The sequence below is a fragment of the Thermobia domestica genome, chromosome 14, assembly GCF_964235325.1.
Source record: "Thermobia domestica chromosome 14, izTheDome1.hap1.1, whole genome shotgun sequence".
Classification (NCBI taxonomy): Eukaryota; Metazoa; Arthropoda; class Insecta; order Zygentoma; family Lepismatidae; genus Thermobia; species Thermobia domestica.
The window spans coordinates 201860908-201876079 of NC_137467.1; the positions used below are offsets into that span (position 1 = coordinate 201860908).

General features: G+C 36.8%; 1 protein-coding gene across 3 annotated transcripts in view; it reads right to left on the bottom strand.

Moving 5' to 3' along the window:
• The window catches only part of LOC145670769 (vesicle-associated membrane protein-associated protein A-like), a 49316-nt gene extending 39139 nt beyond the window's left edge, over nt 1-10177 (bottom strand). For 2 of the 3 annotated variants that reach the window (XM_081739534.1, XM_081739533.1), the window contains exons 1-2: nt 9382-10177; nt 2549-2658 (exon numbers count right to left, since the gene is read on the bottom strand). In XM_081739534.1, the coding sequence (XP_081595660.1) occupies nt 2549-2658; nt 9382-9628 (357 nt within the window). In that variant the 5' untranslated portion in view covers nt 9629-10177. The remainder of the gene's footprint in view (nt 1-2548; nt 2659-9381) is intronic. The other variant, XM_081739535.1, reaches the window with a different exon arrangement.
• Between the last annotated feature and the right edge of the window lie 4995 nt (nt 10178-15172).

The following is a 15172-nucleotide window of genomic DNA, read 5'->3' on the forward strand; positions in this document are numbered from 1 at the left end:
ATAACTGGCATTTTCAGACTGGAATGTCAGTTTTCATAGCATCTGACATGTATAAACCCAAAAATATGTTTACCTTAACATGACAAAAAATGAACAATTTTGGTATTTTTTTGCAATTTTCAGTGAAATTTTGAAACTTTGATGCAATAGTTCTCATTTAGTATTATTTGGTTTGAAAAAAAAAATATACTTTTGAAATGTCCATGTGGATTGGCCACTTTTGCCAGGTTTCGTTCCGAAGAAAAAGTGGCAAAACGACCCACCCTAGTATGACAATAATGAGATGGATCTCGCAGAAATGAGAATACAAAGTAGAAACTGGATCCATTTGGTTAAAGACAAAAGAAAATAGAGAGCTTTTGTGAACGCGGCATTGAAAATCCGGGTTCCATAGGCCATAGAGTTAGTTAAGTGCATACGGTAACAACTGTGTGTCTTAACCGTATATACTGTGTTCGTATTGCGTAGTTACTAAATTATACAGTGCTTGACGTAGGATAAATACTGGTGCACTTACGTTTACAATTACAATTTCATTTAATTTTAATACGAGTTTTGTGTTAATAATAAACAACAAAACATCATCTTCAACATCATCAGCATCAATTTTCTAATAAGGCAGGGAGGCGTCGGAACAGCGACTGTTAACTATTAGGACGTTACTCACAGATTGATATAGTTTACATATGAGAAATAGGTGCATTTTCTTTACACCTTATGTTAACTAACAGAACGTCGACATCAAGATGCTATACTATGGACGGTCTTACGAGCATACAAATGCAAGTAAGGACGAGCAACTATAAAAATTGTTAGCATCAGGCACGTGGCGTTCATGTTCATGATATTATTATTATTATTATTATAATTATAAATATAGTAAAATAAATATACGATAATAATAAAATTACCGAACGTTATAGGACTTCAATTAACTTGTAGTAACATTTTAAAAGAATAGTAGCAAGAACAGCATCTGCGCTTGCTATTCTCGAATATATTAATTTATGAATGCTGCCGTCGGGGGAAATTATACCAACAAAAACGATAGAGAACTTTCACTTCCCTGTCTTCTCATTCCATACCTTTTCTGTATGTCGGTGCTCACTCAAGGGCTGTGTTACCGCTCCGCTGAACGCTAGAATTGCAACTTGTTATGAATGCAAAATGATTGTCGATTACTTGCTGTGGCAGAGCAAACCTCTCGCTAAGATGGCTGCTTTCTCCTTTCAATGAGACCGTGATAAACTATTCTTGAAGGAAAACTGGATAACTGGGACTGCGGTACAAATAGTCTCCAGTGGACAGCTAACCTGCATCTAGTTATCACTTTAAGGTTATTAGTATCGTGGCTTCTGGTTAAGATAAAAACAAATTATCCTCTATGAGTAATGGACGGTAACACGTCATATATTTTGGTGGGGTCGATTTTTGGCGAAAATTATCCGTTTCCGTGTTAAACTGTAAGTCCATGATTCATATAGCTTCCGTGATGAAAGAAATATTAACCCGAATTCAACCGCCCAAATCATTATATAAAGGTAATCAAGAAAGTTCTGTAGTTTTTTCACCCACCAACTTCGAACATCGACATGTCACATAAGACGTACCTGCAAGATCAAAAATAGTATACATCAGCTTCGACGACCTTCTACAAACGTTCTGGGAGGCCATGAATTCCATAGAGAAAGAACATGGTGTGCCGTGAAGCGAAGGTATCAAGTGCATTTTGCACCTCTACTAGGGATTTGAACTGTCGTCCTCTAAGGTGATTGCCCAAGGAATGGAACTGGTGTTAATCGGACGGCGGAATGTCCGGGGAGTATGGGAGATGCAACAGTGTTTCCCATTCAAGAAGTAGAATGGTGTCCCGGGTCATTCTAGTCACGTGGGACTTAGCTTTGCCCTTTAACAGAAGACCCGTTTCCGATTCAGAAGTGCTGGCTCCAGAGTTTTGAGTTTTTCTTGAACATGGTCGAACTACTGACAGTACATAATAGCATTGGTGTACTGACCAGCTGGTACCAGTTCCCGATGCACGATACCGCGAACAGTCCACCAAACACACAGGAGGACCAATTGAACACAGACCTCAAGAGAAAGCGACAGAACTTTCTTTGTTATAATAAAGCCAGGTTAAAATTTAATCCTCTTTCAAACCGTTCACATTTATTTCTGTGTGTGTTTGTATAAATACTTTACTCTTGGTAAGAATAATTCTAGTGGTCACGGTGGATCAGTGGTAGAGTGTATATCTTTGAGGCGTCGGATCCCTAGCCAAATAAGCTTGTGGTGGACAGCATCGTGTCCGTGGGTTTTCTCTGCATTCTCTGCTTTTTCTCACATTATCATTCCACTAACTCTGTCATCATAATTCACTTCTCTTTATCATGGCCTCCTTTAGCCTAACGGATGTTATAACTAAAAGATTTCATTTAATTTCATTTTTAAGAATAGTTGTTAGGAATTTCTATGATATAGTAAAAACATAACACGCACCATTATAAAATAGCATTTAAGTCACTGTACAACAATAACTAATACAAACCTTAAATGTAATGGAATGAGTGGATACATTTGTAACAATGGTGTATCCGACAACTTTCATTTGGCGTTCTTCAAAGAAGAGCACATCTGGTGGTGTGATCCTCACAGCATCTGTAACACAATTAGTAAAATTCTTAATCTTCTCACGTTTCACTAAAAATGTAGTATATGCTTTATCTAAGTATTCGTGTTTCATAATCCTCTGGTACCAGAGATAGTGATAGAAGACCTAGCTACTGCTATTGCCACGTTGTTTTGTACTGCATAGACAACCTCTCCACTGATAAGTTGCATCTAGCTTTCCATTCCTCCCACTCCCCTTGTCCTATCTAGATCAGTCTTTGTCAGCTGACTGCTTTTGTAATGAAATACACTCCTTCCATTTAGAGATAAATTGGCTGGAAGAGAATTTTGAATCCGCCATTAGAATGTGTTCATTATGTTTATACGTTAAATAAATGTAAAATTATTTCGTCTCGTTTGAAAAGCTGTTTCTAAACAAAGAAGGTTTGTTTTCAAGACGACATGAAGTATAAACTCATGAAGAAACGTCTACTTCCACATGCATAATCGAAGTTTGTTGCGGTCGACATTGAGGGAAAGAAAGAAAGTTCTCAGCCACCAATCAAAAATCTAGACATTTATATGACTAACTGAGATTACTAAAAATACAACATCTGAGCGACAGATATCAAAGGGGTATAGGAGTGAGAATGGTATAAATTTAATATTACGTATTGAAAATCTTATTTCCACTCTAGTCTTGAGGTTCCAGAAGCCTTCCCGACTCCTCTAGTAAGTAGCGTATGTGCCTTTGGTGCATGCGGTCCTTTGTTCGATTTCCAGTAGGAAAGCACAAATGTTAAGTTGCAAAATCAGTATACAGAATGTTTCAAAACTACACCTTCACCGTTTGGGAGGTGATTCCTGACACAAAGATAAGACAGAAAGTATACATCAACCTGGTAAACAAATACTTCCTTTCGAAGCTACAGGCTGCCGAAAACATGGAAAAATGAACTTGAAAAGTCCATAGCTCCAAAACTGTAGGACCTACCGAAGTCGAATGAAGACTTTATTTAGGAACTAATATATGCCCTATCCAAATATTCATGTTTCAGAATCCTGCGGCACTTCTGCGACCATTTTTATACAGACAGTTGGAGAGTACTTCAAATTAAATGCCCGTAGCCAAACTCCCTCTATAAAAATTGTTGCGTGAGCACCTTAGGATTCTGCAACATGTATTTTGGGAATGCGCACATATTAATTCCTAAGTGAATTCTTGACCCGACTACGGTAGGTTCCATAGTGTTGGAGCTATGGACTTTCAAAGTTTATTGTTTCATGTCTTCTGCAGCCGAAAGGAAGCATTTATGAACCTAGATTTGTCTATACTTTTCGTCTTATCTTGGTGTCAGGAGTCACCTCCCAAACTTTGGCCGTGTTGTTGTGATACACCCTGTATATAGTGACTATAAATAACAGTCAAATTATACCGATACATGTAACGTAAATTATTCATAGGTTTCTACATTCATTATTCGTTAAAATCTTTTTATTTTTTTAGAAATGTTCAAATGTAGGTTACAAATCACTCTGAATTTGCAAAATTGGTTGTACCTATATTAAGTTTAAGTTCAGTCATGTATGGGTTACAATGAAGATATACATTGTAAAGTAAACATACAGCTTCTTGAAACCGAGCATCTGTGGCCGCTCCGACATTAAACTTATGAATGAGCTACTGAATATTTTTCTACAAGTGTATTTGATGCACAATATCACATGTTATTCTAAATAATTATAAGACTTCGGAACTGGCGGAAGTCCTATAATACGGTTTTGGCCCACTGTCTATGGACAGGTATAACAACAAGAATGGTAAGAAAAATCGAGAAATAGTATATGGCAATCGTCTCTAAAATTAGCCTCAATTCAAACCAGAAATGGCTTAAATTAGGCATTTACGGTTTCAATATTTGTTTCCATATAACGGAAACGGTAACAAATAGTGAGGAGTGGCTAATTGAAAACGACTCATCGTAACAAGATAACATACCTGGACTATTAGGAACACTCTACCAAAACCGGAAATCGTTCAAATTTGCTTTTTTCGGGTTTCAATAGTGATTTCCACAAAGTAAAAGCATTAAGAGATAACAAGATTCCTTTTCGCTATCGTTTTAACATTACAAGAAATGCATAAATGTTTAGTTCCATTTTCTTCGTTAAACCTCTATTCGAATCGAAAGTGGTTAATATTGACAACCTGCGATTCCACCATTTATTGTCATAGAACATAAACGATAATAGATAGGTATATAGCAATAAGTATTTTCTAAAATCGATTCAGTATTTGAATAGAACATTTCGTCATAATCCGCAACACACTACAGACACTATAAGTGGTTGAAATTTACTTGTACGTCTTATTTTAACACTGATTTCATTTTTTGATATTTCCTGTTGCCACAGTTATGTTCATGGTGTAAAAGTTATCGAGAGGCACTTTTTGCAATCGATTCAGCGTTCCAAGGATAGGTTCCATCTCATCTCGTTAACACTCTGTTCACCGGAACTGGAAGAAATCAACTATTTCTGGCTTCAAGGTTGATATTCATAGAAAACAAAGTATAGTATATAGCGACAAGCGATTTTTGAGCGACGTTACCACTACCTGACGGAATTTGAAAGGAGCTTTATTATATGTTAACATATAGTGGTCTGGTCGAATCGTGAAATATCCAGAAATGTGAGACATTCAAATGTGACATTGGTCATAGTTCAAATAAATGGGAAGATGAGGGAAATCACACAGTCACCAAGGTTTCGGTCGATGAAGTCCTACCACACCAAGAGACGTATTGTGCTCGAAATACATCATAACCTCTGACGTGCCGGTACAAGTAATGAACTTACTACAACACCCTGTCATCCTACACCTTTGGTCAGACACTAGGATCAGCCGGACTATGTATTCTCTGGACCCCATGCATTAGGCAACCGTTAACACAACAACACATACAGTTGTGTTTGGACTGTTACTGTACCCGGTAAATATGTATTATTTACCAGTAGCGTCGCATAATTTACGGACATGAATGTCGGTTCAGAATGAAAATCATCTGCGAGTATGGTGGCGTCGAGGGGAGAGAACAGGTTCTGAAACTGCTTTGGAGACCTACATCGGTGTTAGTTCTGGCGTCATGGTGTGGAGAACCATCTGGTATGACTTCAGGCCACATCTGGTATACATTCAGGACCTCTGTCGGACCAACGGTACGTCACGGACATCCAGCGTCTTCATCTGTTACCCAGTGACGATAAATGATTTCCTACGGGGGTAATTTCAATGCCCTGAAGGTTAAAGTAGCATCGCAAAAGTACTAGTAAGCGTTGTTGAGTATGACTAGAAGTCATCTCTGAGGGAATTTCGCACCTCCGTGGGGATTCTCAGAGGCTATCCGTTGACAAAATAAGTGGTATTATCTCTCACAAGATAGTGTCCTGCTAACATCTTTTAATATGAGAACGGTCATCCAAACACTCCACATGTCTGTATCAAATACCTGCATGATGTTTAGATATTCCCTTGACCAGCAAAATCCCCGATCTGTCCCCGATAGAACATGTGGGAGGGACTAGCTCCGACATGATGTCCCAATGTCAATATCCAGGAAATCGCAAGCCACTTACAACGCTCGTGAGGCAATTTGTCTCAAGAGTAAAAACAAGACAGGATAACACCCTTCCAAGTAAATGAGTACATTCATCCAAACCTGAGGGGCTGTTGGATTAAAACCATGTAATAACGCGGTGACAAGACTAACACATTCTGGGGTGGTTATACATATCATAAGCCTAATCCTTTACATACTAGCCGATGACATGCATGTGTACGCAATTACATCGACATCATATTGTTCCTTCCAGGTGGGTTTTTTGTGTGAGTGCATGTAATAATAATAATAATAATAATAATAATAATAATAATAATAATAATAATAATAATAATAATAATAATAATAATAATAATAATACATGAGTATAATAACCAGTTACTTTGGAAAAAGTGTTTACCGAAACTCACCTTGGTGAATTTAGCAGTCTCCCTATGAATGAGCTCGTACTGGGTTTCAATATTGTCTGACAAATATTTTAGGAAATGACGTTCCGTCCAACTTAGCTACTGATAATAACAATTTTCTCACAACTTGTATTTATCTCCAGGAAGACTTGTGTATATCATTTTGGAGCAGCTGAATTTGTACGGTATTTAATTTAATGCGCCTGTTACAAATTCTGTATCACGAATGTTCTAAGTTAAATAACTGTAAATAATAGTGTAATTAAGAATATATTTTTGGATCGTTGTAAATCAGTTATAAACTATTTAAATGTAGCTTTTATATTTTTCAATACTTCCAACAATATCGACAATCGTTCCACATATTTTGAAAAAGTAAATGTTATTGTTAAAAGAAAGAGCCTGAACCGAAGAGTCATGGCCAACTTAGAAAGAGAAAAGGAATTTGAATTTAGTACTCCAACACGTACCACCTGTAAAGTTGGCTAAAGCTAAATTTGTAAGTAGTCATTACAAGTGGTGCTTTATTCATAATTTTTGTTTATTTATGTCAATATCTTGCGACCCTTTTGATCGCTCTTCACACACCCCAGTTTGAGAACCACTAATAAGGAGAAATAAGGCGCTGTTTGTTTATCCCTCAATTTTCTTGAGAAACATATCTAGACCAAGAAATATCGCATACAAGCATTGCTTCTTGTAGCACTTCGTTTCGAACATAATACTGACATTAATTGCATTTTGACTAAAGCATTCCTTTCTACACCAAGGATATATGAGACGTGGACCTACAGCTTAACGTGAAATTCGATTCACATGAGCTCCCGCCGAAAATCAAACCCGAGGTCTCCCACGTCAAAGGACCGTACACTAACCACTTGACCACGTGGGAGCTCATATTACTGATGTAACTTGACACGAAAGGAATCAGTTTGTAAACTTAACGCGGAACACGTAATACTTCACTATTCCACTAAAGAATTGAAGCAATTAGTGGAATAAATACGAAAATAGAAAAAAATATACTTGGCATCAAATAAGTCATCAGCTACGAATATCTTTGGTTAATCAATTGCTTAGAACTCTTCGAGGACTTAAAGTGGATAATTTCCTTTGCACGTTAGAGTAAACTCTGCTGAAATATGCTCATAAACTGCGAAGTTTTGTGACAAAGCTCGGAAATCAATTTTTTAAAACTGTGCTTTATTCTTGAGAAGCCATCTTTTAGAAGTTCACTATTGTCTTCCGCAGATGAAACATCTTTAGACAGTCTTAAAAAAAAAAAGAACTTGTTGCACACGAGAGAGAGCGTTAGTTCCCAATTCTCAGGATATATGATTTGCAGCGGGTCGCGCTTAACGTCATTTGACTCCTAACAGTTCAAACTAGTTGATTTCTAAAAATGTGCTCCAATTCTTAGAATCTGACGTAAGATATACAGGAAAAGTAAGTGAATATTTTATAATTTCATTCGATAAAGGTGCAAATGCTGCGCAAGCTCGTTGGAAAATTTGTGCTGTTTATGGGCTGGACATACTATCAAAAGCAACCACTAAAAGATGGTTTAATAAGTTTTCTTCTAGAAATTTCGATATCCAAAATACTCCTCGCAGTAGGCGACCAGTCACAGAAAAGTGGATAAAATTCTGGCAAGAGTTGAGAAACAATGGCGTGTAAGCAGCAATGACCTGTCAATTGCTTAAACAGTTATCATCAGTGTTCAATCTTTTCGAGAAAACTGGTTGAGAAATAAAAATGGACTAAAAAATACTGAATCAAATTTTTACCTATAAATCTGTACTGAAACTTAACATATTATAAAATTTTTGAAATCGAAATCGCTTCTGAATGAAAAGTGGATAACTTCCAAAAACATTTTGCAAGAAAGACCGTAGTTGAAGTTAGAAGCAGCTCCACAGTTTGTAGCGAAGCATACACTGATGCCAGAAAGATTTTGCTGTTTCTCATTGGTAGGGCATCGTAGATCAGGAGCCGCTGCCCCAAGGTGAAACGATAGAGCAGAACCAGTATTTTTGATAATAAGCACTATTGCACCTAGCAATTGAAAAGAAACCGCCAGAAGTAGTCAATAGAAACGTGTCGTACACTAAGCTGACAACGTCAGACGAGGTACATCTTTAACGATCCGTCAGAAATTAAGTAACCATGGAAGGCATGTTTCGATACATTCATCGTATAGCCAGCAACTGATGTCATACTATCATTTCTTTCCATCTTCACAGATCTCCCTGAATGGTGCTAAGTTAGTTTCAAAAGGGGCCTGTTTTTGTATAGCAATTTTATGACCAGAAACCAGGGAAGTTCTGCAGTGACGGAATTATGATGTTTCCGGAAAAGTGGCTGAAAATCATTGAACAAAAATGGTGCATATAAGTTTCAGGCCTGTATCCACGGGGGATCTAGGGCGGGTTCCCTAAAATTTTCACGATAGGGTTGTAAATGAACTATAATATGCTGATATAGTATCTTTGGATCGGGGCCCCCCTACATTTTTAGACTGGCTACCGGCCTGTCAGCTTCATAATGCTGGTTTGAAACTACAATAAATACATTCTCAATTTTGACCTACACAGGATCAATACCTATTAGACAACCTGGCAATACAAACCTTTCAGACATATCTTATGTATGTCACTGCTTGTGTACGAAACATAAGAACATTACCTTAATTTTAACACACATCTTAAACAATTAATATAACAGTAATTGTTATCTTCTAATACCTGGTTGTACACAATAAAAATTAACAAGCTTTGATGGTGAGGATAGTGCAGCTTTTGTTTTTCCTTGAACGACAGATGAAAAATTCCTGTTCATGTGGGTAAGATCACTTACATTGTACTTGACTGACTTCCTCCCGTGACACTTTAAACGGTGCTTGGAAGCTTTCTGCTGGTTTGCATTCATGGTCTTCAACTGTTTACCATCACTGCCTTTTATTTTTCCCACTAAAGGCTTTTCCATTGTCATTGAAGGAAGAGTTTCGCCACGTTTTACAATAGAGGAGACACTCAAGATTCGGTTGGTTGAATTAGTCCAATGCTATGTACAACTTCCTGACATATTTCTGGTCTCCAGGACACGTTTCACAAATAGATTTGGTTACCAATATAATATTTGATGTTCACTTCGTTTAGTACAGTTTGATATTTGTCTTCTTCATATTATTTTGTCAGATTGTACCAGTCCCACAGAACATATCCCAGCCTAAAGAATACTTGTATCTACGAAGATCGTATAGGTATTTTTCTACTTATGAAATTTGCCTTTCATTACAGGTTAACCCTAATTTGATTTATGGAATTGACATATACGTCCAGAGGACAAAATTGAATTAACTACGTATTATACTTTCTCCATAAATATTCATCAGAATCTTCATCATCATATTCATCATATTCATCACTACTAGAGTGTTCTAAATATTCATCAGAATCAACACATAGAAAAATATATGTTGCTGTTATTGGAAGATTTAAAATAGAAAATATATTTGATCTAACAAAAATTCTGCTTCTGTGTAATTTGCAAAAATTTAAAACAATTTTTTCCAGAGTCGTATTAAACTTAATCGCCAATATCTAAACATTTCTTAGGACCATAGAAACTATTGTTGAAAGATTTTGAAATCCCTTTCTTGAGAAGCAAAATATTTTATTTATTTTTAGATTATTGTTAATTAATTAACTAATTTACTTTCAATAAATACAACACCAAGGATCAAAATTTGAAAGTCATACGAACTTGCCAGTCCAAAAATGGTGGTCGTCAATGTCTCTTTAGTCAGATACCATTCTTACTGAACACTGGTCTTCAGGCTCTAAATTCCTAGTCGCCAATGGCGACCTGGCGATCGGAAATTTTGCGCCCTTTATAGAACATTTATTGGAACAGTAATCTAACAACTCATATAAATGGCTACGTATCTAGTAAAATACGCCTCATATTTTGCAGAGTAGCGTCCCGTCTGAGATACAAGCCGTAATTTCGCCCATCCCAAGCCAGCTCATACAAATCTAATGCAGAGTGAACGACAGTTATTTTCATGTCACCTTACAATCTTCTGTTTAAAACGAGAATCAGTTTCCCTTGAGATTGAATCATATTTGAACTGGAATACGCAAATGGTGCACCTGATCTTCATAGGTCGTATTGATTTTATAATTACAAAATTCGCTATTTTTAGCCATAATGTTCCTTTGGTTTTGTTGATACATGTTGCATATTGTTTCTTGCTTTTGTCATCATCATCATTAGTAATATGTTCCTGTTCCATAAAACTCTTTATTGTTTCTGTTCTATAGTTTAGTTATAATATTATTTCTAGTGAAAATCATCGATAAACAACTCCCTCCAATCCACAAACTGTCCCTCCTATATTTCCTCACGTCAAATGACTTATGCCATATTGCCAGGTTATTCATAAAATACTTATTTATGAAATACGAATAAAATAGCCTGAGCCGTTTTTGAGAAAAGCATCGATAGAAAGCTCAACCCCAAGAATAAACTATCCCTCGCAGATTTTTCCCAGAGGAATGTCTTATACCACAATATAGGGTTCTTAATTAAATGTTGATTTATGAAACATAAAAACAATTGTTGGAGCCATTTTTGAGAAAATCGTGTTTTCCGATGTTTATTCTTCAGTAAACTACTCTAATTTGAAGAAAACTTAGCGAACGGACGGACGGATGTATATCGAAAAATCACGTTTTCGATATGTAGGGTTCATGAAAGATGTAAATTCGTTGAGTTCTCGATTATTATTTTCTGTTTTTCACGATCGCCATACTTTCTCTCCTTCGTCGTTCGAAAGTAAAAAATCACCGTCTGAGATGGTTTTACAGGCGAATCGAAAACTGACGTAAGGAAAGTAATGAAATGGACATAGAGAGAAATGGAAAAGAGAAAGAATTGCAAAGAACTGGGAAATACTTAGGTATAACCGATAATTATAATGAGGATGACGTCATAGAGCAGAACCTAGAAGTGTAATAGCTAAATTGCGGAGCAACCGGGAGGATGCTCATTAAAAGGAAAACTTTATATTAAAAATGGAAAGTTGACATAAGTTTTCATGTAGAAGAGATTTTCTTTCTTAAGAAAAGAAGTTAATTTAGGTGTTTGTATAACGATAAACGTCCTAACATTACAACCCACGAAGATTTATGGCAAGGCAGAGGGCTTTTATAATGACATTTCATTAGCACTACGGTTCCAGTCGCAAATTATTTTTGGTTTTCTAATGTATGAAGATTACCAATAGTTTACGACGCTCATTGATAGATTGGTTGGAATTAAATCTCTCTTTTTAGCACCTAGGCTATATGACAAGGGACACACTAATGTAATAACCAGAACACATTGCTCGGGTTTGTATTTGAAGCAACTACCATCACTAAAGCTTGAATCAATGATAACAACTCGTGGGATAAATCCATATTGTAGGATTTTTTAACATTTGCTTATAGAAAAGAGATAAAGGAAGTTTTCGTCGAAATTGGCAGCGTAGGAGTATGTGCGATTTTTACACCTTATAGACGGCAACAATTATTTTATGGACCAAAAATAGCCTAGTAAATCTTCAATCTGAAATCAGGTTAATTGTAATTTTATGTTACAAGAAAACACATGCTAGAGGGAAATGTCTTTAAAAAACTGCTATCGGCCGAAAACAAAAGTAAATTGTGCTCTGGCATTGAAAATATATACTGCAAAATGAAGATGTTTTTTTAAAATTTTTTAATTTCCTTTTCTTGTTATTTTCATATTATTTTTTGTAGTTACATCCAGTAGATGATGGCACAAAGGAGTGGCAGAAATAATAAGTTTTGAAAACAAAATGTATTTGTTTCTGTCAAATACTAAATTGCTTCTTTCAAGGAAAATAATTCTTCAAAAGCTATTTGATAAACTTAGAAAATCGATGTTTGCGGATAATTAATTATATATCGCAGAAAATAACATTCAGTACTTCTGCTTTTCTTACTCTGCAAGTTTCGTAAATTTATAATTAGCATAATGTGGGAAATTCAAGAGCAAAATTGGAATTTCTATACCACGAGATGGGATTTTATAACGTTTGAAGTTAGCATAACTGATTTGAACCCATAATCATAATCTGTCACGAAGGACATACGATTGCGGTAATTATGTAGATTTATTGATAATATGTGCGGGACCACGTATACCAAACGTGCATTCGCGGTCTCATTGTTAAATCCCGTACTCCGAGGTCATATATACAAGGAACTTTCAAATGAAAAGGCATGAAACGTCGTAGAAACCAAACGTGGTATGTTGAAATAGGAATATATCGCTTTGAAATAAAGTACTTCCACATCTAAGGAGAGAATGTAGTGTTCGGCCTGGTTGTGCCCATGTGTGGATGCCTTTCACATGATGCAGGAGAGAATCAGGCAATTATGTGTTCCGTCCAAGTCGAATTGACTCGGCAGTGTGTGTGAGGAAATAATAGCATTCACAATGAAACATTCGACGATTGAGGAGCAGCGAGGTATTATCCGATTTCTGACTGGGAAAATGGGTTTAATCGGTCGATATTCATCGCCGGATGGTGACTGTATACGGGAGAGACTGTGTGTTCAACAAGTCAGTGAGAAAGTGGAGTGATTCTGCCTCACGATTACGCTTGTCCACACGTCTCGCAGGTCACACGAAGTGTACTGAATAAGTTGAAGTGGGAGCAGCTTGAGCGTCCACCCTACAGCTTGAACATATCTCACTGCGACTTCCATCTGTTTGGCCCGCTAAAAAGACATCTCAAAGGCAAGCGCTTGAACTGGGACGAAAACTGAAAGGAACAGTGGAAGATTGGCTGCTATCACACCCCCTGGATTTCTGGAAACAGGGAATCCTTCGGCTTATAATACAGTGCGATAGTTGTGCTCAGGCGTCTGGTAATTAATTTTGAACAAATACTTCGATTATATCCACAGTGTCATCTTTCACCTTTCCATTTGAACACTCCTCGTATATCAGACTTAAATATAATAAAATCAATATATTCTTTGTATAGTTAGAAAGAAAGATGAGAAGCAAAACTTGGCTGCTATAATGGTTCTCTGTTTGTTGATAAGAACTGCTTCGTAACTGTTATATAATGATCCAACAATTTTTAAATCGCCATTTTTTTTAATTCGATAACTTTGTGTCTTCTATCGCTAGGGATGCGCACGAGACGAATCGAGACAAAATTTTCCTGACAAAATTCGAGCCGATACACAACTCTTCCAATAGAGAAGAATACATTTTTCGAGTCGAGACATCACCTTTACAGTACATTTTCGAGACGAGACAGCCTCAAATCTTGTCTCGTGCGCATCCTTACCTATCGCAAGCATGCATACTATAAAGTTACCCACGGTGCTAATAACATTATCAAGCAAGCAGGTGATAGCAACGACCCTGCAGACCCCTGGAGGAGGGGTGAATCTCGAAACTGTTTTAAACACGGCTTGGGTCTTATTCCAGTGATCCAGTGATGGGAAAACTTCTTTAGGAAGGGACTAAAAGAAAAAATAAAAACATTTTGGTGGACCAATATTGAAAGAAAAAGAACAATTAGGTGGCCTATACATTTTCATAAAAAAAACTTCTTGTATTATTAAGCCCTATGATTGAAAGACTATAAAGTGGAAGTGGTAAATGAAATTTGTACAGCATTTCTACAAGTTTCTCTCAATATTGATTAAAGTGGGATTCACATATTTTCAGAAGTGAAGTTAAATTCTGTAAATTAGGACTCATATTGCGGACCTGATAGAATGCTTGAGCTGGTGGCATCTGGCCCATGGGCCGTCGTTTGCCCATTACTGTTTTAGTCTATAGATGGATAAGACAAAACCGGTTCCGTCACCACTGTGCCAAGTTGCTGCATAATTAATATCAGCGCCAGACCTTAGTGATGCACTGAAAACTTTTGTTTATTTTTGTAAGGTCTTGGCATGTCTGCACTCCTATTCTTTGCTGTCTTGGGTTATAGATTGTTTTCTTTCTTTAACTGCAGTGACCAAAAGACCTGGGCTCTACACCAATCACAGAAATGTTTTGCTTTACCTCTGATACATCGAAAGATTTCGGTATACGATTCGTGGAGCCGTCTTGCGAACGCACGCTTGAGGAAACGTCAAACACCAAAAGTTTACGAACAATATTGCTAAACGTTGAAAACGTGCTCAATGATATGGTTTCGCAAAAACACATCCTAAATAAATCTAACGACACTGTATCCTCGTGACACATTCTCCGTACAGCGCGGGAGACGAGAGGCAAAATTTCATGGATAAGAGTTGTCAACAGACCCCCCTCCCACGTTCTATACGGTGGAAAATGGGTATATTTAGTTGAATTAGGCAATGTAGGCAGTGTTGAATGATATTACGAGGAGTATTCGATAATTCCTGATATAGAAAATCTTCAATTTTCAAAATTAGAGGTTGAAAAATGTTCGTATCCGATTTTCTGAAACATATCGTTTACTTATGTTCA